At 47.2% G+C, this 24,885-nt stretch overlaps 1 protein-coding gene across 1 annotated transcript; it reads right to left on the bottom strand.

Annotated features, from left to right (window-relative positions):
• Window positions 1-220: 220 nt before the first annotated feature.
• On the bottom strand, window positions 221-10,324 carry LOC122649177 (kinetochore protein NDC80 homolog). Its single transcript, XM_043842553.1, has 4 exons — window positions 9,110-10,324; window positions 8,158-8,404; window positions 784-930; window positions 221-692 (listed from the first exon to the last, which is right to left on the bottom strand). The coding sequence occupies exons 1-4, from the start codon at window positions 10,231-10,233 to the stop codon at window positions 459-461; spliced, it is 1,752 nt and encodes a 583-aa protein (XP_043698488.1). The 5' UTR covers window positions 10,234-10,324; the 3' UTR covers window positions 221-458.
• Between the last annotated feature and the right edge of the window lie 14,561 nt (window positions 10,325-24,885).

Raw genomic sequence — 24,885 nt, 5'->3', positions numbered from 1 at the left:
AAAAATAGGATCTGGCAAAATAGGCCAATTCAAATTGATCGATGCTGATTTCTATTAACCTTGATTCTTTGTCTACTAAGTCCAACTGAGTAAGAACAAATCGGACTGATTTCAACAAAGTCCGGATGGTCGGAATCGAGGGAGACCAATCCAATACCCAATTTTGAGTTTTTCAATCTTGTATGCCACCGAACACTCAACATGAGGCAAGGCAATTCCATTCAAACAATGAACTGTTTATAGTAACACAAAATAACATATATTCACGAGTACAAGAGTGTCAACATGTATAAGAGGGATCAATTAAATCAAATTATAGTTTTCCTTTTCCTCCTTCTAAGACCACCAACGCCCCCACCAAACACTGCAGGTAAAGAAGACAATGAGGCAGAGATCCATCAAGAAAAGCAAGGGAGAAATAACAGAAAGAAGCAAAAATTAAAAACTGCAATTCTGAGTCAGATAAGTCCTACATCACAGAGAGTACCAAACTGTGCCGTCAAGGAGTGCTTGTGAGCATCTGCCACAGCTTTAGCATTGTCCGAGAGATCGTTGTTCATTGCCAAGATTTTGGATTCCACATACTCTTTATACTTTGAGATTGAATCAACCAACACTACCAGTTCACGAGCACACATTTGTGTTTCTTCTTCAGTTTGTTCAATCGCAAGCTGTAGATTTGCTTTGGAAACCTGCACCAAAAATTCCGCATTGATCTAAACCCACTGAAGCATTTACAGTTCCCATCATATACTTCAGTGGAAGTGGGAAACAAGGACATACCTTCAAAGATTCTTCTGCTTCTCTTTCCACCATATTCATCTCATGCATTTCCCTCTCAATGTCTTCCACCTTTTTCTTAGCTTCCACTGCATATCTGGATGTGCAATCTTGTATTTCCTTCTTCAACATGTTCAGTTGAGCTTCACCCTGAAATTTATTATTAAAAGGAATCAAGGATACGCACAGAAGCAGCTTTCCAAATATAATTTGACTACCAATGCTATTCCCCCCCCCCCCCCTCTTTGGAATGAATTCTAACAAATTGAAAAATGAATTAACTTGTATCACAACAGCATCCAATTAGATAATAAGAACAACAATAATAGAGAAGAAAGAAAGAACCTTTTATGTAAAACCTAGCAAATGAGTATCCATCTAATGAAGAGCACTTAAGTAACATACTAAAGTAAATGAGAAACAAACATTATCCGGACTTCCATTCCTCAGATCCAAACTTCACAGTCAACAATGAGACCCATCTTGAGATTTGCAATGTTGTTTCATATATTTCCATATTTCTGGGACACTGCAATACAGTGCAGTTCCATAATAAACCACACACTTTTAGTTGCTTTAGTATAGTTCAAAAACTATCAATCATTCCAGAACCTATATAGGCAGATAATTTGGCAGCTCAAAAGTTTATACACATTCCCACCTCTAACATAAACAAGACAGTATTTCGAACAACTGCTGAGTGCAACTCTTAAGATTTGTGTCCATAATCATGTAGCAGCTTGCCAGAACAGCATGGGTAAGCACCTTGTTACTCAAGAGTACAAAGTTGATGATGGAGAAATACCATAAATTGTCATTGACATGATTACTAGGCCCTTGTTGAGACATATTGAGAGTGTGAAGGACCAATTTGGATCAGGAATTCAATCACCCATTTACTAGCCTATGGAATGGACAGATGGTTCTTCTGTTCCCCGGAAAATTCCTATTTGTTTGAAATCCACTATTTGGAAATTAATTGGAACTTCATCTAAGAACTGGGATATAAAGGATCTCGGGTTATTAATCAAAAGTATTTGCATTGTAGGGTCACAATTAAAATTATGAGTTGACAGTTAAATACTAACCCAACAATCAGCAGCCTTGGCGTTTTGATTTCAGCAGCCATACAGAGTTGTAGGCAGTAAATCAGATTATAACTCTAAAATTAACTTGTATAAAAATTGCAGCAGCTGGAAAAGATACTATAAGCCTCCTCAAGTTCAATGCACAAAAATGTGAGCGGTAGCAAAATAGCCATTGTGCCAGGCCACAAAGGTCCACTTATATCTGCCATGTGGGAGCTCACATGGCAATCAAATTTGGTGCACAGGTAGGTCACATTGTTCTCTATATATACCTAAAAATTTCAGCTCAATCCGAGTTTTATGCACGGAAAATACTGTCAAAATTCAGTTAAAAAGCTAAAGATAAGAGCAACACAGACTGGCAATTGAAAATAAACAAGGAATAATCCAATACAAGTGGACTATATGGTTGGGTTAGACCACAAAATCTGACATATGGCTATTCCAAGTTGGACCCTACCTATCCATATGCTGAAACTATCCAAATCATGTGTCACAAGGCACAAAGTGGGAAGCGATTGTGTCAAGCCCTGCAAAACTGCTGTTACACCACCCTTTTTACCCAGGATTAGTAACAAAAACAACAACAATAAACTCAGCCTTATCCCAAATTTACGGGGTCGGCTACATGGATCCAAACAAACAAAGTAGGTAAAACAGAGGACCAGACAAAATAAGGGAATGAAGAGATACAAAAAGAGGGAAGGAAAATGAGATGAGAAGTGAAAATTGGGAAATGACGTAAAAACAAAAAGAAAAGTGACAGATAAAAGTGAGAGGAAAGAGGCACAGCCCAGCAAGTCAGGAGAATCTCAGCTGAACAGGGTCTACTACATGGATCCTTGTCCTCCAATAGGCTCTATCCGAGGTCATACCTGGTACATGACCAGGATTAGTAGTTTACTACTAATAACTTACCTTTATTAATGAATAAATTCAGAAACTAAATAACAACCAAACTGTGACATCCCTATGGTATTTGCTAGACTTCTAACAAAGTAACAATTCCTGCCCCAAATTCTAAGCATCAAGGAAAAAACTCATTAGCACTATAGTCCAACTGCATGGTCCCAATAACTAATGTCAGTCCTACTTACAGAAATAAAATTTAAAGCAGTCAGTTAACCGCTAAGCCAACTCCTCATTTACAAGTCCTCAAAAGGTCGCAAACAACACAGTTTGCAAGTCCATCGACCAACAGCCCATGATTTAGTGTTGGTGTAAGGGAATCCCTACACCTATCCTATACCTACCCTACTGCTGGTGTAGGGAAGAATCCCTACACCTGCGGCTGGTTTTGGACAGCCAAGTTACATCACGCTTATTTCCACTAAAATAAGCCCCAAGTGATTTATCTACATCATATTGCCTATCCTATTTCTAAATCTTTTACTATTTCTCATCTTCCACCTCTACTTCACAACTTTACTTTGTCTTTATCTACTGTGCCTGTGTCTGAAGCATTGTATCATCCTGGTTGGAAGAATGCTATGAATGTAGAAATGGATGCCTTGTTGGATCGTCAGACATGGTCTCTTACTGACTTAACCCCAGGTAAGGAGCTTGTGCAATGTCATTGGGTGTACACGGTCAAGTATCTATAATGTAACGCTAGATTATAAGTAACCTAACCCCAATGATACCCACAGATGATAAACCAATCGCTCATTCAACATCAGTTAAAACACTGCAGCCACAGGTCCAGAAGTAGTGCTCAACACCAGAAATTTGAGAACTTCCCAAACAGCAGTTACCTAACTCGTATGGGCCTGATATTCCTATCAAATAGAGGTCTAGTAGGGAAGATGAAACCCTGCAAATCACAGCTCAAACTGATGTCTGGATGTAGAGATATAAGTAGGACATCAAAATAGAAACTAAGCTCAGAATTAGGAACTTAGTGAATAGAAACCAAACCAGCCAGTAGAACAAATCCAGGTTCGGATCAAGTGAAGAGGATGTTGAGGGGGATTTCTGCCCCAAAAATTAGCCAATTCCAATTGCCAGTTGCAGAGTTATTGAAGTCTGAAGTTGCAGCAGAATCTGGGCAGGGAACCTGACTCGCAAATGTGCAGCAGATCTTCTATTGGCAGTGTGCAACAGCAGCAGGCTTGGGTGGTGATTAAGAGTTGATTCAGACCTTCAAAAGTGGTGTTACAGCAGTTTGCTGCAGTCTCACGATAGTAACAGCAGAGGAAATCGATTGGAGAGTGAAGAAAAAGATAGGAGGGATCGATAGATAAGGCGAGGGTGTCAGCTCTCTCAGCCTCTCATCCTCTCTCAGGACAATAAATTGCTAAATAACAAGCTTTTCATTCATCAATAAATCGTGGGGAGGCTCCTAAGAGCTCATATATATTTATAGGCAGCAATACCTTACCCATTAAGGAACAGGAAATAGAAACTAACTTGAAATTGGAAACTAATATCAAAGGAAACTAAGATCTTGACAAAAAAAAAAGGGAAACAAACTGAAAATAGAAACTAAGTAAGGTTGCTTGATAGACAACCACAAAATATCTAAGAGAATATTTCTATACTAGAAACAAGTCTTCTAGAATGCTCCAACTGACTTCCTTAATTGTTTGTTGACTCATGCTCAAAGATTCCAGCCGGCCGACTGCTGTGACTAGAAGAAAAAGCCAAAACTGTCCCCATGATTTTGAGTTTGAGGCCCAAAGAACTCCCATCCCATGTGGGCTGGCTCAGCTTAAAGCTGGTTGGCCCTGTGGGCTGGTCCATGGATTGATGTAATGGACCAGACCTGAGGTTCTTGCGGCTAGTGTATTGCTTACCATAGAACTTATCTACATCAATCTACTAGACGGTTTTGTTGAACGACAAATAGCTCGCTCAATTGCCAAAAGATACACTCAGACTTATGAAGTCGACTATTTTGAGACTTTTCTGGTTTGCCTTAACTATGTTTGTGTACTTATATCTTTGGTTGTTAATCCTGACAGGCCTTTGTTTCAACTGGATATCAAAATTTCTTTTCTCTATGGTGATCTTGAAGAGTTATATATATAGAGAAACCTCCTGGGTATGTTGCTCAGGGGGGAAATGCACACAACGTTTGCCGTTTTTACAAGGCTATTTATGGGCTGAAACAGTCTTTTTGTGCCTGCTTTGATAAGTTCAGTAAAGTTATTGGTGGTTATGGGTTCACTCAGTGCTTCTTTGATCCCTCTGTACTTGTTCGTCGGCATGGTGCCAAGGTCGTCATTCTTGTTGTGTATGTTGATGATATTATCATTTCTAATAATGACTCTTTTGGCATGGAAGATGTCAAGGCATATTTACATTAGCATTTTCAGATGAAGGACTTAGGGATGCTCAGATATTTCTTGGGAATTGAAGTTGGTCATGGTTAAAAGGGTGTAAGTTTGTCTCAGAGGAAGTGTGTGCTTGACCTTCTATCTGAAACTGACATGTTGGACTGTAAGCCAATTGATAACCCTATGGATCCTTATCTAAAACTTGGTGCATGTGATGACAAAGAATTTGTGGATAAGCATTAGTACAGGTGGCTGATGGGGAAACTTATTTATCTAACTCTTACTCGTCCCAATATTTTCTTTGTTGTTAATGTTATTAGTCAGTTTATGGAGAATCCGAAGCAGGTTCACTAGGATGTTTCTTGTTGCATTTTGAGATATCTTAAAGGTGCTCCTGCGAAAGGTCTTGTTTATCGACATCATGGTCATACTGATATTGTGGGTTACTCTGATTTTGATTAGGCTAGTGTTGACGATGGTCACAGGTCTACTACTGAATATTGCACGTTTGTTGGTAGTAATCTTGTTACTTGGACGAGTAAGAAGTAAATTAAAATGGATTGGTTGAATGCAAAGGCTGAGTATAGGACCATGGCATAGGCTGAAATCTCCCATTCAAGAATTCGGTTTTTCAGTCACCAAACCCATGGAGATGTATTATGACAATCAAGTTGCTATTTATATTGCTAGTAATCCAATGTTCCAAGCTCAGCATTGGAGATATCTATGCTCCAGCTTGAGGGGGAGTGTTAAGTGTTATTAGGCGTTACCACTATTCTAAGGGTATCTTTGGTAGTATGTAGTTAGTTATGGGTAGAATTGTAATTAGTTGGTTTAAGTCATGTCCTTATTTTGTATTTGCATACATAGTTAACTATTTGTATGCATCATGGGTACCGGTTAGGTATTCTCTCTCTCCTTTCTCCCTTCAGCTCTTCTTCCTCCTCTCTTGATTGCTATTTTATTAGGTTGATACTATAACAACAACTCAGCCTTATCTCAACTAAATGGGGTCGGCTACATGGATCCTTTCAAAACAACGTAGGGAAAACTGAGATACACACAAAGGGAAAAGGGAATGAAAAAATGAAGAAATGAGATAAGAAAAGTGAGAGATGAAAAATGAGAGTAAGAGGAAAGATGATAGCCCAGGAAATCAGGAAAATCTCAGCTACATGGTGTCAACATGGATCCTTGCCCTCCAGTAGGCTTTATCTAAGGTCATACTTGGCACAAGACCCAAACTCCGCATGTCATTCTTCACAACCTCACCTATGGTCATTTTAGGCCTGCCCCTAGCTCTTTTAGCTCCTTTAATCGAAATCAGATCATTGCTCCTTACTCGGGCGTCCCCAGGCCTCCGTTGCAAATGGCCAAACCACCTCAGTCAACATTCTCGGAACTTGTCGCTGATCGGGGTAACTCCGACAACAGCATTAATATGTTCGTTCCTCACTTTATCCTTCCTAGTTTTGCCGCACATCCATCTTAACATCCTCATTTCTACAACACATAGCTTCGCTATATGACACTTCTTAATTGCCCAACATTTTGCCCTATACATCATAGCAGGTCAGACAACAATCCTGTAGAACTTTCCCTTAAGCTTTAATGAGATGTGTCGGTCTCACAGTACTCCGATTGCAGCTCCACTTCATCCATCCCACTTTAATTCTTTTTGAAACATCATCATCTATGTCACCTTCTTGGTGTATGATAGACCCTAGATATCTGAAATAGTCACTTGGTGGTATCTCTCTCTCCTTAATTTTCACCATGTCATCATCTATCATAATGTGACTAAAGTTACACATCATATGCTTCGTCTTTGATCTACTAATCTTAAAGCCTATTATTTCCAAGGCCGATCTCCACAACTCTAACTTAGCATTAATCCCTGCTTTCTCATCCACCAAAACGATATCATCGGCGAAGAGCATACACTGCGGTACCTCAACTAGGATTTTTTTCTTGGTTAATTCATCCATGATAAGCACAAACAAATAAGGGCTTAGGGCTGATCCTTGATGTAACACAACCGTGATTAGGAATTCATTGCCCTGGCCTCCTACAGATCTCACCACACCCTTATACATATCTTTAATGACCTCTATATATTTACTCGACACCCCTCTCTTCGCAAGAACATGCCCAGTTAAATCTCTAGGGACTCTGTCATAGGCTTTCTCCAGGTCAATAAAGACCATATGGAGATCTTTCTTGCTAGCTCTACATCTTTCCATGAGCCTCCTCAGTAGGTAGATAGCTTCTGTCGTGGATCTACCTGGCATAAAACCAAATTGATTCTTCGAGATATGAGTCTCTCTCCTCAAACAGGCTTCAATAACCTTCTCCCATAGTTCCATAGTATGACTAATTAGTTTTATGCTATTAGGTTGATACTATTACAGAACCCAAATCAATTTTAATTTAAAAAACAAAAAAAAAGCAAATTAAGAAGATAAGATTTAGCGATAGGAATTCACTCATTCACCAATTTTCTACAACTTACATAGGCGATTTGCATAAAGTTTAGCTTAAAAAGTTTCTAGATCTATTATTCTAATTTTTTATTGTTCAAAGAAACAATAGATCTAGTGCAGCAACAGTTGTACCAGTGTAACAAACAAAAGATATAAAGTTAGCGCGCAAACAAGACAACACAAGACAATATAGGTCATATTGGGTGCTTGACGTTTAGCTGCCCTATTCCAGTTAAGTAAAAGATCATGACTTTAGAATAAAAGCATTATGACAGGTCAGTCTGTGTGGCAGCTGCAGTAAGAACAAAAATATCAGAGAAGCTTACACTAGCAATTATTGGTCTCAAAATGTATATAAATTTTCTAAGCAATAAAATTGCTGAAATAATTCAATAACCTATTCTCCATAAGTGAAATTGTTGGTGAAGAGAAATAGCTTGAATTATCATAAAAAAAAAAAAAAGAAAGAAAGATCCAGTTTCCACAAGGATTATCCAATGCTAAATAAAAGAGTTCCAAAAAACCTACTTCATCAACTCTGGACTGGAGTCCTGCAAGACGGTTTCTTTTTGACTCAAGCTTAGAATCATTGTCTACTGACTGTTGCTGAAGCGAAATCAACTCCTCCAACTTTGTAACAGAGCTTTTATTTATGCTATCAATTAACGAAGTGAGTGCAGGTTTAATATTAGATTTGTAGTCAATCCCCAAGACTTCAGTAGGTGTTGATCCTTTGGCATTAAGCACATATTGAAAGTCATTTCCAAACTTTAACCTGTAAACAATAAAAAGGAATGAAGTTAAATGGAATCAGTGTGTGATATGATGTACACCTGAAATGGACAATGAAAATACCAAAAATCAAAAAGCATAAAAGGTAAAGAAAGAAAACAACTAACAAATAATAAGAAGGTTCAAAAAGATGAATCTATCATGGGTATAGTGTACATAGACTGTCACACAACCATGGTAGGGAAAGTAAAAGGAAATAATTAGTGTTAAGAGCCTCACCCATGAATCTGTATAAGAAAGATTAACAAGGCCAATCACATGCATTTCTTCACACAAAAAAAATAATAATAGAGGCAATAGTGAAACAGTAAGCGTTAACAGAGATAAAAGATTACATGCCCCCAGGAATAACCTCCAGGATCACTTGGCTTCAAAATCAGGGTTATAATTTGCTTTTTGCTAGTGTGAGCCAATGAATGCAAGAGACAGCAGCAAAATTATAATAATGAAGCTCTGGTATCAATTGTTCACTAAAAAACTTGACCCCAAACTCAGAGATTTCATGTATACCAAAGGACAAATAGTTCAAGGGAATTACTATAAATCAGAATTTCGAATTGTATTACACATATAAACAGGAAAACAGGAAATTAAACAATCACAAATCACAAATCAGAGTAAAACAAATAAACTGCGAGAACAATCCAAATTGGTACTTAAGAGAACATGACGAAGGGGAAAAAATCACCTCCTAAGGGCCTGGTTGCATTCAATGGCAAGGCTCTCAAGCTCCTTAAACTTATGTCCAAGTGCAGCATCAAGATCCCACGACTTCTCTTCCCACACACTCCTCGAAGCCTCTGCCTCGGCAATATCCCTCTCCACAGCCTGTAACTCCCTTTTCATCCTCTCCACATCCCTAGCATTTACTGTCTGTGATTCGATACTCTTCTTCAACTCTTCATTCTCCTCACGAATCCTGTGATTCTCCCTAACCTTTGTCTCCAACTCCATCTCCTTCTCCTTCAAAGCCGTCTCCACCAGCAAAATCCCATTAGAAATCTCCTCAATAATAGTATGAAACTTCTGCACATCCTTCTCCAACAGAGACTTATCCTTCTCTCGCTCTTCACTCGCGGACGGCGCTGTCCTCAGGGCTTCAGTCTCGGCCGCGAGATTCACGACCTCTCCCTCCATTAACCTAACCTTCTCGGCAGCAGCATTCATCTCCTGCTCCATCTTCTCAGTAAATTCGCGGTCCAGGTCATCGACCGCATCGTCTTCTCCACGGATATAGAGCGAGTAGCTGTCGAGGGCATAGAGAAGGAGCTTGTTGTCACCGAGAAAATTGCTAGTGATGGAGTCTGAGGAGGAGACATGATCCTTGTAGAGAGCGATCTGGACGAGCCAGTGGATGACGGCGAGGAGGGAGGGCCAAGTGTGAGGGGTACCGGGGGCTTTGAGGGCGGATTTGTTAAGTTTGATGGGGCAATTTAGGTGTTTTAGTAGGAGAGGGAGGTCTTCTTCGAGCTTGTTAAGATCGGGCCAATCGAGACGGTGGCAGAGGAAGCGGAGGGTTTCGGTGATGTCTTTGGCAGAGGGGAGCGGGGGACGGAGGGAGAAAGGGAAGGAGTGGGAGGAGAGATAGGTGTTGATGGTGCGGATGGCGTTGGATTGGTAGGAGCGGTCGTTCAGGGGAATGGAGGAGGCGGCGCGGCCGATACCGGATGAGGAGAAGGAAGGGCGGCTGCTGCAAAAGCTTGCGTCAGAGTCTCTGCTATCGCGGTGATTGGTGGTGGCTGTGAACTGTCGAGGGTCGACGGAGGGTCGCTCAGGTATGGAGTCCTTCGGCCTTCGTCTTCCCCCTCTCATCTCTCTCTCTCTCTCTCTCTTCCTCTAACTCACTTCATCTCTCTCAGGTATGAAGTCCTGCTGCTCGCACAACCCCTGTTCTGAATTCCCTCCAATTCCCAATTTCCATCGTTTCCGTTTCCAAAATCTCTCAGAAAAAGTTCAAAAATGGGGCAGCGCGGTTCGTCTGCTTTATTGGATGATACGTGGCGTGACAAAAAAACTGACACGGTAAACATTCATGCCATTTCGAGAGTTGTTTGCTAATGGCCCCCTAGATTCTGGCAACCTTTACATACCACTCCCCTTGATCTTAAAAATTACAAGCTCATGGGTTGCTTTTTTTTTTCATAGACGAAATATACTTTACATACCACTCCCCTTGATCTTAAAAATTACAAGTTCGTGGGTTGCTTTTTTTTTTCATAGACGAAATATACTATTAAATAAGAAGATATAAAATATTTTAGAGGACGGGCCGTGCAATGGTAAGGTTGCTCCATTGTGACCAAGTAGTCATGGGTTCGAGGCTCAATACCGTTAAATTGTTTAATAAATGGTTTCTTACGATATGAAATGTGTTGCGTGTGAAAACCTCCGGTAGTGGTTCGCCCGGGGATGAACCTGCAATAACCAAGCAATGAGCGCAAGAGGGCCGGTGTGGCTCCGGCCCAGGATTCTCCGATGCTCAAGTCAGGTCTTCAACGCGACAGCGTAACTGCGTATTAAAAAGCAAGAAGTGGAATAGAGCTCCATACCTGGGTATTTATAGAGTAAGGAGGAGATGAGACGGTTGGGAGAGTCCTAGTATGGTAGGAGTCCTTCTTTCGGAAGGTTCTCTCGCGTAGAGAGGAGTGGAGAGTTATTTTCGGGGTCGGACTCTTATTAAGGTAAGAGTCCATGTAGAGTGTGATTCTGTGTTGCGCTGGGATCGTGGCTCGGTCCTTATCCCGTGATTGTCGGGATGTGCTGACGTGGCCCGGAGATCCCCGGTGGGGTGCTATGGGAGCCTCAATGGAGGAGGGCTCGGCCTACGAGGTCGGCCCATGGGGTCGGCAATGGAGGTCGGCCCGAGAGGAGGTTGGTCTCGGCCATGAGGTCGGCTAGGAGTCCCTGGCTGACCCGTATAATCTCGGCCTCAGTCACCGGCCAGCTCGCTCAAACCCGACTTTGTCAGGTGACTTATCGGATATGGGGTCGGCCCAATTTCCTGCTCGGCCCAACTCGGTTCTCGGACTGAGGTCGGGTCGGCCACGTGACAGCCTCTGATAGGTGGGGTGTTTTACGCCTCATCACAGGCCCCCCCACTCATCAGGTGTCGGCTCGGCGCTGATGAGTGAAATTTCCTGGGTGCTTGTCGGGAAGATTGTTGCGGTTGGGCCGAGATTATTTATTGCTGCGGATTTGACGTTGCACGATCTGACTGTTGGGTGTCCGTGCCACGTCAGCAGAGTCATTATGGCGGGCTCGGGAATTCGAAACGTCCTTCGATCCGGGCCGTTGGATCATGCTGAGCTCTGGTCGGCCGTTGGATCAGTGAAACCCAAGGATTATAAATAGGTGACTCCTAACTATTCATTCTTCACTGCTCTAAGTTATTGACTTCTCGGCAAGTTTGGAACCGTCAACTCGGCAGATCTCGTCGTTTGCCTGCTCGTGATCGACTCGGCTGAAGCTTCGTTCGTGATCGTCTCGGCCGTCGTTTCGTTCCAGCTCAACTCTTCTTCAACCAGTAAGTCTTCTCCGCCCAGTATGTCAGTTGGTAGTAGTCCTATGGGCGAACTGCTCGCCAGGGCGGCAGAGGGCGCGAGTCCGAGCCGAGAACTCCCCGTCCGCTCTCCCACCATAGACCTGTTGGGCTCGACCTCAGACGAGCCCGATGTAGTGGAGCTTCGTCAAGCCGAGGTGGCCGAGCCCCCGTTACCCATGGAGTTTGCCCACGCGGCCCAATCCACAGCCGCAGATCGGGCCGAGAACTCCGGGTTGTCCTCATCAGATGAGGAATCAAGCGAGGGAGATTCGTCCCAGATGGGGGTTGGCTCAGTAAGCTCGTCCACCGACGCCCCTGAGCCTGAGGAAGGCAGTGTCGGCACCGTTCCGAGCACAATCACGGAGGCCGACCTCGACTATCTGAGGACGACCTACGCCATCCCCGAGGACATTCAGCTCCGAGTTCCTAATCCCGGGGAGATGGCCTGCTTCATCAGGCCCGGCGAGGTGGCTCTGTACGAGACGCCCTTCAAGTATGCATTTCAGCTCCCCGTTCTCAGCCTGGTGGACCAGATCTTGGACCACTTCCACCTGTCTCCTGGTCAGCTGGTGTCGAACTCCTGGCTGGCCGTCTATGGCTTCTACGCCCTGTTTTGCGAGATGGGTCAAGGTGCGAGCGTGGCGCTTTTCTCTCGGCTCTTCTTCCTGAAGAAGTCTCCCGAGAAGGGGTGGTATTATTTCTGCCGCCGATCAGGGAAGAGTGCGGTTCTAGGCGGTCACAAGTTTCTGGTCGGCACGCCGACCTTCAACAAGTATTGGAAGCCCCGTTTTTTCTTCGCTTCCATTCCCAACAGCCCTCTCCGAACCGAGTGGAAGGAGATGAACCTGAACTATGTAAATAGGGTACTACCCCTGACCGAGAACGAGATGACCTCGCTCGACCTTATCCCCCAGCGTCCGCCCTTCGATGTTCTCCGGCTTCAGGACGAGGGGTTTCTTCAGAGTTGGCATATGACCCCTGGTAGGAACCCTTGCCGAGCTTATCTCAGTTATCCGAGCCGACCCCTTAACTTAGTTTTCTTTTCCTTTTCTGACTTGTTTCCTATGTTTTCGGTTTCTCTTGCAGTGGTCGGCCACATTCCTCCAATGGACACAGCTCGGATAGGAAGAAGAAGAATGCCGAGAAGAGACCCCGGGGCGAGTCCTCCAAGGCCTCCAAGGGAAAGGGGGTGATGCCGGGACCATCGGACGCGGTGGTCGGTCTGGAGGCCGAGAAGAACATGGGTCAAGCCGGGTCTCCGAGGAAGGGGAAAGGCCGAAAAGGCGAGAGGAGCCCGTCGAGAGACCTCAAACGCCAAAAGCTCTCGGTTAACCTGACGAGTGGCGGCCTTCCGCCCGTGGCCTCTCCCACCAACATCTCCCGATACGTCCTGGGGAGGGCTTCGGCCAACAACGTCCCTGTGAGGCCGACCTGGCGCCTCTTCCCGGGGGACTCGGCCTTGACGTCGGCCGCTCACGCCAAGGAATGGCTTGATGCAGGTCGGCTCCCAGCCGACAAGGAGAAGCTGGAGGCGCTGTCCGACCCTGAGCTCCTCTCCACCCCATTTCAAGACTTCAACATGGTAAGTTTCCTTGTCGGCTCTTGCCTATGATCTGACATGTGTAGTTTATCCTGATTTTTTGTTCTCATGCTTTTTTGTAGGGGTTCGCCAAAGCAGTGGAGACCATGCTCCGCTTCGAGCGGCTCCTAACCGAGAACTATTCCTTGGGCGTCCAGGTGCAAGAAGGCTTATCAGGACGCCCAGGATGCCGTTCGAGGCGTCGGGAGACCCAAGAGAAGCTCACCGCTGCTGAGGCCAAAGTGGAGAGCTCTCAGGCCGAGGTGGCCAGGCAGAGAGAGAAGGTCCGGGCTCTGTAGGCTCGGCTCGCCAAGGTGAAGGAGAAGGCCAAGGAACATCTGGCCACGGCTCGGAGCGCGGCGATTAGCGACTATCTCCAATCGGAGGAGTACGCCGATATCTGCCACGAGATCAGGAAGCCTCCCTTCGCCGAAGGTTTTGAAGCAGGCCGAGCTGAGCTTTTGGCCGAGATCAAGGCAGCGTATCCTGATCTCAATCTCTCCCGCTTTGACGATGATGCGACTACTTTTGCAGGGGAGATGGGAGATGAGGAGGGAGCCGAGGTCACCCAAGCTCAGCCCCTGGAGGCACCTGCTTCAGCCGACGTCGTCCCTCTGGGAGCTGGACCTCAAGACCCTGCTGCCGAGCCCAACACCGTGGACGCCTCCGAGGGTGCCTCCAAGTCCCACGCCGAGGAGGCGGAGATGTAAAATTTTTTATTTTTTTTTTTGTATGTGTGGGGCCGAGCTGCCTCTTTTGTAACCATGCCGATCAGTCGGCTTACAATGAATAAAACAACTTATTTTTGTCAAAATTTGTCTAAGTATTTGAACTCGGCGCCCTCAGTGTTCTTTTCCTTGCGTATTCTGTTTCGTTTGTGGCCGAGCTGCCGAGTCGTTTCACTAACCAAGCTTAGGAACTCGTCTCTTTTCTATCCATACCAAACGTTGTCGGTGGTTTCGGCTATGCCAGCCCGAGGTCAATGCGATCTTCGCATTGGATGGTTAATTCGCCTTTCCCTTCAGTCAGATTGGAGAGGCTATCATATAAGCGGACGCGTGGCCGAATATCCTTCTTGGCCGAGCCTAATGCCTTAGCGTGGTTTTGTACTTCATTAGGCTCGGCCAAATAGGGACGTTGGCCCCTGAGAGGTCGGCCATGTCTATGTGGACATGTCTTACGACTCGGTTGTCGACCTATGAGGGTCGGTTTTTTATGTCGGCCTGGTCTATGAGGACCGGTCTTATGACTTGGCTGCCGACCTATGAGGGTCGGTCTTTGATGTCGGCCTGGTCTATGAGGACCGGTCTTACGACTTGGCTGCCGACCTATGAGGGTCGGTCTTTGATGTCGGCCTGGTCTATGAGGACCGGTCTTATGACTTGGCTGCCGACCTATGAGGTCGGTCTTTGATGTCGGCCTGGTCTATGAGGACCGGTCTTACGACTTGGCTGTCGACCTATGAGGGTCGGTCTTTGATGTCGGCCTGGTCTATGAGGACCGGTCTTATGACTTGGCTGCCGACCTATGAGGGTCGGTCTTTGATGTCGGCCTGGTCTATGAGGACCGGTCTTATGACTTGGCTGCCGACCTATGAGGGTCGGTCTTTGATGTCGGCCTGGTCTATGAGGACCGGTCTTATGACTTGGCTGCCGACCTATGAGGGTCGGTCTTTGATGTCGGCCTGGTCTATGAGGACCGGTCTTATGACTTGGCTGCCGACCTATGAGGGTCCGTCTTTGATGTCGGCCTGGTCTATGAGGACCGGTCTTACGACTTCGACTTGGGAGCTTGCCAATACGTTGAGTGTTGGAGAAAAGACTTTATTGAATCAAATGTCGGAACTGAAACCGAATACAAGCATGTTCAATTATTGAAAAAACTTTTTCAAATTTTCCGAGTTCCAAGGTCTCGGTACCTTCTTGCCCCCCGGAGTCTGCAAGCGATATGTGCCAGGGCGAATTTGCTTGGAGACTATGTACGGGCCTTCCCAGTTTGGTGCTAATTTTCCTTGTTGCCTCGGCTGGGATGCGCTGAGTTTTCTGAGAACAAGGTCCCCTTGACGAAAATGCCGCTCTTTGACTCTTGAATCATAGTAGCTTGCCGTCTTCTGTTGGTACGCCGCGTTTCGGAGTAGGGCATTTTCTCGGACTTCATCGAGGAAGTCCAAATTGGCTCGCAGCCCATCTTCATAGGTCTTCTCATCGAAGTTGAGCACTCGGTATGATGAAGCCATAACTTCAACCGGTGCGAGGGCTTCGGTCCCATAAGCGAGGCGAAATGGACTCTCCCCGGTTGGAGTTCTTACAGTTGTCCGATATGCCCATAGGACGCTTGGGAGTTCTTCCACCCATCTCCCCTTGGCCTCATCCAACCTCCTTTTAATGCCGGCAAGTAATGTTCGGTTGGACACTTCTACTTGTCCGTTTGCTTGTGGGTGAGCTACCGAGATGGGTCGGAAGTCAATGTGGAAGTGCTCGCAGAATTCTCGGAAGGCCGGGTTGTTGAATTGCGCGCCATTATCAGTGATGAGAACTTTCGGTAGCCCGAACCGGTAGATGACCTTATCTCGGAAAAATTTTTCCATGTTCTTCTCAGTGATGGTGGCAAGGGGCTCGGCCTCGACCCACTTGGTGAAGTAATCGATCGCCACTACTACGTATTTTCTGTTTCCCGACGCCGGGGTGAAATCTCCGAGAATGTCCATTCCCCACATAGCGAATGGGATTGGGCTCAGCATTGAGGTTAATTTTGTTGCTGGTCGGCTTGGGATTGGCGCGAACAGTTGGCACTTCTCACATGTTTTCACGTATTTCATGGCCTCTTCTTGCATTCGTGGCCAATAGAATCCTTGACGAAGTATCTTGTATGCAAGAGCTCGGCCGCCCATGTGACTCCCGCATATTCCCTCATGCACCTCGGCTAATGCATATTCGGCCCCCTTCGGTCCCAGACATCGGAGAAGAGGGGCCGAGATTGCCCTTTTGTAGAGTACTTCGTCGATCATCGAGTACTTGGAAGATCGGATCTTGACCTTCCTTGCTTCGTCTCGGTTCCCCGGGAGCAGGTCATTCTCCAAGTAGTTGACAATGGGGTCCAACCAGGTCGGCCCATCCTCTTCAATGTGCTTTATGCTTTCTTCTTGTAAGGATGGTTTCTCCAATATTTCTATGTATACTGACCGGCTCAGATATTGGAGGTCAGCCTTGGCCAACCTAGATAAGGAGTCCACCGCGGCATTCTCTTGTCTCGGTATTCGAGTCATCTCGAAGTGTTCGAGCTCGGAGATCAGATCTCGGGCTCGACCCAGGTATGCTATCATCCTTTCGTCTTTTGCCTCGTAGTCTCCGTTGACCTGGTTGACCACGAGTTGGGAGTCTCCTCGTACCTTCAACCACTTTATGCCCATAGCTTTGCTGACTCGAAGTCCAGCTAGAAGGGCTTCATACTCAGCCTCATTGTTTGAGGCGGAAAACTTGAACCTTAGGGCATATTGGACCAGAAAGCCTTCGGGGCTTACAAGTATTAGGCCGGCCCCGCTTCCTCCGGAATTGCTTGAGCCGTCAACATTCATGGTCCAAGTCGGGTCGGCCGTAGCCCCGACCTCCTCGACTGTCTTTTCTTCTACAACCTCATGCTCGGGCCCCGTGCATTCGGCGATGAAGTCGGCCAGGGCTTGTCCTTTTATCGCCGTCCTCGGTCGATAGCTTATATCATATTCACTCAGCTCAACTGCCCAGGAAATCAGCCGTCCCGAAACGTCGGGTTTGTGTAATATCTTTTTGAGTGGCTGGTCGGTCAGTACCACGATCGGATGGGCTTGGAAGTACGGCCTTAGTTTCCTTGCAGCCGTGATTAGGGCGAATGCTACTTTCTCGAACCCGGAATACCTTGTCTCGGCATCAACAAGAACGTGGCTAATATAGTATATCGGCCTTTAAGTTCGACTCTCTTCCCTGATCAACACCGCACTGACCGCTACGGGAGTGGCGGCTAAGTAGACTTGAAGTTCCTCTTTTGGTTCAGGTCGGCTGAGAAGAGGCGGGTTCTCCAAATATTTCTTCAACTCTTCAAAAGCTTCTTGGCATTCGGATGACCAGATAAAATCTTTTGGGTTCCGGATATTCTTTAGGGCCTTAAAGAACGGTAGGCACTTGTCGCCCGATCTCGACATGAATCGCGCCAACGCCGCCACACGTCCGTTTAGCCTTTGCACTTCTCGGATCGTCCTTGGAGGACTCATCTCTTGGATGGCTCTGATTTTTGCCGGATTGGCTTCGATGCCTCTGACAGAGACCATGAAGCCGAGGAACTTTCCCGAGGTTACGCCGAATGCACACTTGGCGGGATTCAGCTTCATCTGGTTCTTCCTCAATACGCCGAAGGCTTCTTCCAGGTCGGCCAAGTGGTGCTCGGCCTTCAAACTTTTCACCAACATGTCATCCACGTAGACTTCCATGTTCTTTCCGATCTGCTCGCGGAATATATAGTTCACGAGGCGCTGGTATGTCGCTCTGGCATTCTTCAATCCGAACGGCATGACCTTGTAGCAGAAATTCTCTTGGTCAGTTCGAAAGGCCGTGTACGACTCGTCCTCCTCATGCATCATGATTTGGTTGTAGCCGGAGTACGCATCCATGAAACTCAGCATCTCGTGACCTGCCGTGGCGTCGATCAAGAGGTCGATCCGAGGTAATGGGTACTCATCTTTTGGGCAGGCCTTGTTAAGGTCGGTGTAGTCGACACACATTCTCCACTTCCCGTTCGGTTTAGGGACCATGACGACGTTAGCCAACCAGGTCGGGAATTTCTCTTCTCGGATGAATCCTGATCGGCGAAGCTTCTCCACCTCTTCTTTGATTGCAGTTTGCCGATCAAGTGCGTAGTTCCTTCTCTTCTGCCGGATTGGTTTCCGACCCGGATCCACATGGAGTCGGTGCTCGGCTATATGTCTGGGTATGCCCGACATGTCAACGGCCGACCAGGCGAAGACATCGGCGTTCGCTTTTAAGAAAACTCCGAGCCGCCTTCTTTGATCTTTATTTAGTAGTGATCCGAGCTGGACCACCTTGGCTGGGTCATCTTCGCTGAGATGAAGTGGGGTCAGGTCTTCCACGGGTCGCCCTCTTCTCTCGATAAGCTCATCCCGCTGATCCTCGGGGAGATGTTCGACGCACATGGCCATTCCTCGAACATTACCCTTGTTTCGCTTGACGAAGGTAGCGTAGCACTCTCGTGCCTTCTTTTGGTCGCCTCGGACCTCACTGACACCGTTCTCGGTGGGGAACTTCATCTTCAAGTGAGTCGGGGAGATGATGGCTTGGAGGGCGGTCAATGACGGACGACCGAGTATGGCGTTGAAAGCCACTACCGACCATACCACCATGAATTTGACTTGGATCGTCGCCTAGCAGGGAGCTTGCCCAATTGTGACTAGTAGATCAATCGAGCCCTTGATAGTCGCGGCCGCTCCCGAGAACCCGTGAAGCGAGGTTCCTTCGGGCTTAAGCGCTTCGTCGCCGAAGCCAAATTGTCGGTATGCTTCCAATGACATAAGGTCCACGGATGCGCCGGTATCGACCAATACACGGTGTACGGGTCTGTTCGCAATTTCTACCTGCACCACTAAAGCATCGTCATGAGGTAAACTTATACCTTCGAGGTCGGTTTCCGTGAAGGAGATCGTCACCGCCGGCTTGAGTTTCTTGGAGGGCATCTCGGCTACTCCGACGAAGCGAGCGTTTGCCTTAGCCTTTCTAGTACTCTCTTGCCCGGGCCCCCCGAGGATAGTGTATATGGGGGCTCCCTTGTCATTGCTCGGCCCGGATCCGTCCTCCTTCTTCTCTCGGCTCGGACCTTGTCATCGTCTCTTTCAACTCGCTTGTTTTCGGCCTTAGGCTCGGCTCTTCTTTGATCTCGGTCATCAGGCCGCCGACCTCCACGATCTTCTCGGCCTCCTTTGACATATCGCTTCAAGTGGCCCGCTTTTATCAGCTCTTCGATTTCTCTTTTCAGTTGATAACAATCTTCGGTGTCGTGACCGATGTCCTTGTGGAATTGGCAATATTTGTTGGGATTCCGAGATGACCCCGCTTGCATCGGTCGGGGTCGGCGGATGTACCCCCCATCTTGTATTTGCATCAGGATCTCCTTGCGAGATGCATTCAATGGCGTGTAGTCGGGGCTCTGAGCTCGATCCGACCTGTCAGCTCGGCGATCCGTCCTTGGCCTTTTGTCTTCTCTTCGGTCGTCTGTTGTTGGCCTTTTCTTGTCGGTACGACCTTCGTTGCCCTTCCGGGCTTGGAGGACCTCGGCCATATTTGCGAACTCGTTGCACCTCTCCAAGAGCTCGGCCAGGTTTCTTGTCGGCTTCCGGGCCAAGTCCTTGATAAGGTCCATGTCGGCCAATCCGTTGCTCATAGCCGTATGGGCCGTGGCCTCATCCAAATCCTTGATATCTAAGGATTCCTTGTTGAAGCGGGAGACGAATGCTCGGATCGACTCGTCGGGCCTTTGCTTCACGCTGAGGAGGTTGACCGTGGTCTTCTTATGTTTCATACTACTCTGGAAGCGCGTGACAAAGGCTCGACGAGTTGAGCGAAGCTTTTTATGGAATTCGGCGGCAACCAGGAAAACCATGAGGTCGCCGCGCCCTTGAGGGATGCAGGGAAGGCTCGGCAAGAAACGATCTCGGTACCCCCGTACATGGTCATCATCGCATTAAAGTAGTTGATGTGATCTGTTGGGTCGGTCGTCCCGTCATACCTGTCGAATGGGGGAGGTTTGAAACCGTGTGGTAGCGGCGCGGTCATGATCTCGGGAGGATAAGGGTGACGCCCGACCAAAGAGTAGGCATCCGGGGTCGCTTGTTTCTTCAACCCCTCCACTTGCTTGGCCAAATCTCGTAGCCGCTTCTCCAGCTCGGTTTCAGGTGCTCGGCCAATCGGCTCCTCGGCCCGGGATTGATATGGTCGGTCGTCCAGCTGTAGTCGGCCATTCTGGTCAGCTCGGTCCTCACCATCCTTCCTTGTTCTTTTTTCTTCTTGGAAGTTGGACCCTCGGGGGCTCCCCTGTTGTTCTTCTCGGGGAGGTGAGCTCTGACGCCGGGGAGTATGACGCGATCCTTGTCCGTGTCTCGGCGCGCGCCTTTCAACCGGGTCTTTCCTTTGTTCTCGGAATATCCTCGGCGGTTCGTCCTCCCCGATCCGTCCAGAAAATACCGACCTCCTTGCTACAGAGCCGGCTGGTTCAATTTCCTGCCCTGTTCGCGGGCTTTGGCGATGTTCTTGTTCACCCCGTCGAGCGCCTCTACTGGGGCGCGGAGGTGGAGTCTTCTGACGAGACGGGTGCGAAGACGCAGCCCGACTCGGCTCGGCCCTACGCCGGCCACCATTTTGCTGCAAGTTTCTTTCAGCGCGGGCCGGAGCTGGAGGGACCGCGGCCGGCGGCTGACCCATCAGCCCGCCTCGGGCCATCTGGTTCATGAAGGCGCGCAGCATCTCGTTGGTGTGGAGCATCTGCAGCTGCAAATCCATAACCTGTCGATTATTTGCCGGGGCTTCTGGGTCCAAACTCTCCGGCAAGGGTGGCGGTGCAGGTAGGACATTCCCGTCCAAACTTGGCTCGGCCTGTACCCGGCTAGCCGCGGCCGTGGTTAGTGCACCTCCTCCATTCCCGCTCTCTGGAGGTGGAATGGTGCCCGTGATGGGCTGCGCACCCCCTGCTCTAGGGGGTCTTCTGTTTATCCCCTGCCGAGAGGCTTCGGGGGGCGGTGATCGTCTCGTCGGCACAACGGGTTGCGGCTCCTCCGTACGGGAAGTAGAGCCATGTTGCCCTGACCTCGTATGCACCATTATTATTGTTCTAGGAATTGGCAGAAACGACGATGCTTGCTGATGTCGTTCCCATAGACGGCGCCAAATCTGTTGCGTGTGAAAACCTCCGGTAGTGGTTCGCCCGGGGATGAACCTGCAATAACCAAGCAATGAGCGCAAGAGGGCCGGTGTGGCTCCGGCCCAGGATTCTCCGATGCTCAAGTCAGGTCTTCAACGCGACAGCGTAACTGCGTATTAAAAAGCAAGAAGTGGAATAGAGCTCCATACCTGGGTATTTATAGAGTAAGGAGGAGATGAGACGGTTGGGAGAGTCCTAGTATGGTAGGAGTCCTTCTTTCGGAAGGTTCTCTCGCGTAGAGCGGAGTGGAGAGTTATTTTCGGGGTCGGACTCTTATTAAGGTAAGAGTCCATGTAGAGTGTGATTCTGTGTTGCGCTGGGATCGTGGCTCGGTCCTTATCCCGTGATTCTCGGGATGTGCTGACGTGGCCCGGAGATCCCCGGTGGGGTGCTATGGGAGCCTCAATGGAGGAGGGCTCGGCCTACGAGGTCGGCCCGTGGGGTCGGCAATGGAGGTCGGCCCGAGAGGAGGTTGGTCTCGGCCATGAGGTCGGCTAGGAGTCCCTGGCTGACCCGTATAATCTCGGCCTCAGTCACCGGCCAGCTCGCTCAAACCCGGCTTTGTCAGGTGACTTATCGGATATGGGGTCGGCCCAATTTCCTGCTCGGCCCAACTCGGTTCTCGGACTGAGGTCGGGTCGGCCACGTGGCAGCCTCTGATAGGTGGGGTGTTTTACGCCTCATCAAAATGTGTACATTATGACCCTCCCCAGAACTCACGTGTGCTCATGTTTGAGTATAAAGAGTGAAAGAAGTCTAAAAAATTCAGATAAAAAAACCTATAGGCTATATAGGTCATGTGGCCCAGATCCTTTTAGAAAAGACACAAGTGAACAGAATATGCCAAACTGGCTCCTGATGAGAATTGCAAAATGGGCAAAATGGATTAAGATCACTCCATTTAGGATGCACTCCCAATCTCTAAAAAAATTTCCACCATTGAGGATTAGGAATGTGAAGCATTGTGAGGAGAGGTCCTATGGAGATACTTAGAAGCCAGTTTTGTAGCAAAAAAACCTGTACTAGATAATGTACACCACCAAGAATCAGGACCTTGAGAAATCGGGGTTCAAACTATTTGCCCAATTAAATGATAAGGGAACAAATTGGAGAGAATGTCTAAATTCCAAGGCGACAAATTGGCAGAGGAGGAGGGTTTTTTTAGAATAGTTAAGGAGGTTAGGACTTAGGATAGAATAAGAGATGAGAGAATATTTGGAGGGGCCTAGGGGTCAATCCAAAAAATTAAAAAGTGATCTGACCATCTCCAATTTTGTTTACATTTAAGATGAGGAATAATGCTAACAATATTGTTGTATGTCCAAGAGCCCCTCTTCTTCAATATAGAAGCATAAAAAATAGACCAATTATGAAAATACTTGGCTCTTAAAGATCTAGCCCGTAAGGAATGGTTGTCATTGAGAAGACGCCAACCTAATTTCAAGAATAGGGCTTTATTGTGGGTGGCAATATCTCAATCCTAAGCCTCCTTGAAATTTTAGGGAACGAACCTTAGACCCCGAAATCAAATGGGCTTTTTCCCGACTCCTCTTGTTCCCCATCCCAAAATCTTAATCAGATGAAGGAAAAGCAAATTAGGACATGAGGTATGCTAGGATAGCAGCGAGAATAAATTGAGTTAGAATATTACTCCCCGCAAAGGATAGTAAGTTAGCTTTCCAACCCGTTAATCGATTTTTTATGCGATGAACAATATGTTGGAGAAACAGTAACTTTTTTTTTTTTTTTAATAGGGAAACAGTAACTTTCACTCAACCAAGCATACATTTTACCAATTTTACCCCGAACTACCCTCCACCTCCCTCTTCTCTGGTCACCCTTCCTAGCAACCACCTGACCTATCATCCACCCGAATCGCCCACCGTCCAACACCTCACCCCAGTTGCTACCACCGGCCAAGATATCAGCCTTGTGCATCGCCAACTCCTACACCCATGATCACCTATTTTCACCCATGCCTTCCTGCTTGACCACCCCTAACTGTCCCCAATATCACCCTCTCTATTGCACTCCTTACCAGGACTAGCAGCTAAGGGTGTCAAAACCTAAATTGAAACCGTAAAATGGTTCGACCCAACCTAATCGAGCTTGATCCAAACCGAACCGATGCATTATCGGTTCGGCTTCGTTTCCGAGTTAGAGCCCAATTCGGTTTTGGCTCAGTTCGGGCTAAACTAATGGGCCATTGATTGGCCTACCCGATAGGACCGAACTGAACCAAACACTTCCGAAACCTAAAAACAGAACTAAACCACCCAATTGACACCCTTATTAGCAGCCATGGTCGAACCCCTACAATCATCACCTCAGTGGGAGAATTGAAGCTTTGCCAGAGGATTCTACCTTGTGGGTCTCTTGGGACAAGATTTCCGGAGTTGAGGAGCTCAGCCTTATGGTCGTTAGTTTCAGAGTCGTTGGAGGATCAAATTGTTGAGCTGTCGAGATCGGTGAGGACCATGATTCCATGTTTTTGAAGTGAGAGTGTATAGCTATGACCATCCACAAGCTTGTCTCCATTGCCATCTATACTACGGTTCTGTTCACCAAGTTGGTAGACCAGATTGAGAAACTTAAAGCATTTGAACCGACCTCATAAAACTAACAGTTAAGGCTTTGTTCGGAGAGGTGAGAAGGTCTGTTTCATCTTCAACAGGCAAAGATAGCCTCTATACAGAGAACTTTGGGTTGCTTAAGACGTGAAAGAAGAGAGGAAGGAGGTGAGAACGAAGAGAGGATGAAGGAAATATAAGGATGCACAGAGGGGGGAAGGGTGTCTCATGCTTGCAAAGAGTCAACCATGACTATAACCACCTTCAAATCCTAGGGATAGCTCGACAACATTTCGATCAGGGTGAACATCCCCTGGGTGAGGGTGGGGTAGGACGGGCAACATGCATCTTGGTTGTGGGGTGGGGGCGGGTGGCGTTGTAGGAGGAGGAAGAGGCAGGGGGAAGGGGTGAGATTGTTAGGAAGAGTCGTGGATGAGGGGATTGCAGAAGAAAAAGAAAAGGGAGGACAATTGCAGGGGTGGGGCATGATTGCGGAGCGGGGGTTTGGGAAGAACAAGGGGCGGGGTGATGGGTGTTGGAGGGTTGGACGGGGTGGTTACATTGGTGATCGGAGTAGGAGGACGTAGAAGGTAGTTGGGGGTAAAAATGGTATAGTATTTCATGGGCTTATTTGGGTAGTTTTGTAAACCCAAACAGTAATGGGCTAGTTTGGTAGTGAGAAACCCAAATGTGAGAAATCAAGTGATTTCCCTTCTTTTTTTTTTTTTTTGTGTGAAGAAAATATGCATTAAAATTAAGGGTTACATTGAGCGAAGCTCCCAGATTTACAAAAAGAGAGCTTAGAGGTCCTAGTTGATACA

Source organism: Telopea speciosissima, chromosome 1, assembly GCF_018873765.1.
Source record: "Telopea speciosissima isolate NSW1024214 ecotype Mountain lineage chromosome 1, Tspe_v1, whole genome shotgun sequence".
Classification (NCBI taxonomy): Eukaryota; Viridiplantae; Streptophyta; class Magnoliopsida; order Proteales; family Proteaceae; genus Telopea; species Telopea speciosissima.
This window is presented reverse-complemented; position numbering and strand designations above follow the sequence as displayed.

Bases quoted from the DNA above. Each gene is read 5' to 3' on its own strand.
- LOC122649177 (XM_043842553.1), bottom strand. From the start codon at position 10,233: ATGAGAGGGGGAAGACGAAGGCCGAAGGACTCCATACCTGAGCGACCC. The intron at 8,405-9,109 runs GTGATTTTTTCC...TATTGTTTACAG, and splicing joins TGCAACCAGGCCCTTAGGAG to GTTAAAGTTTGGAAATGACT. The intron at 693-783 runs GTATGTCCTTGT...TTTTTGGTGCAG, and splicing joins AAGCAGAAGAATCTTTGAAG to GTTTCCAAAGCAAATCTACA.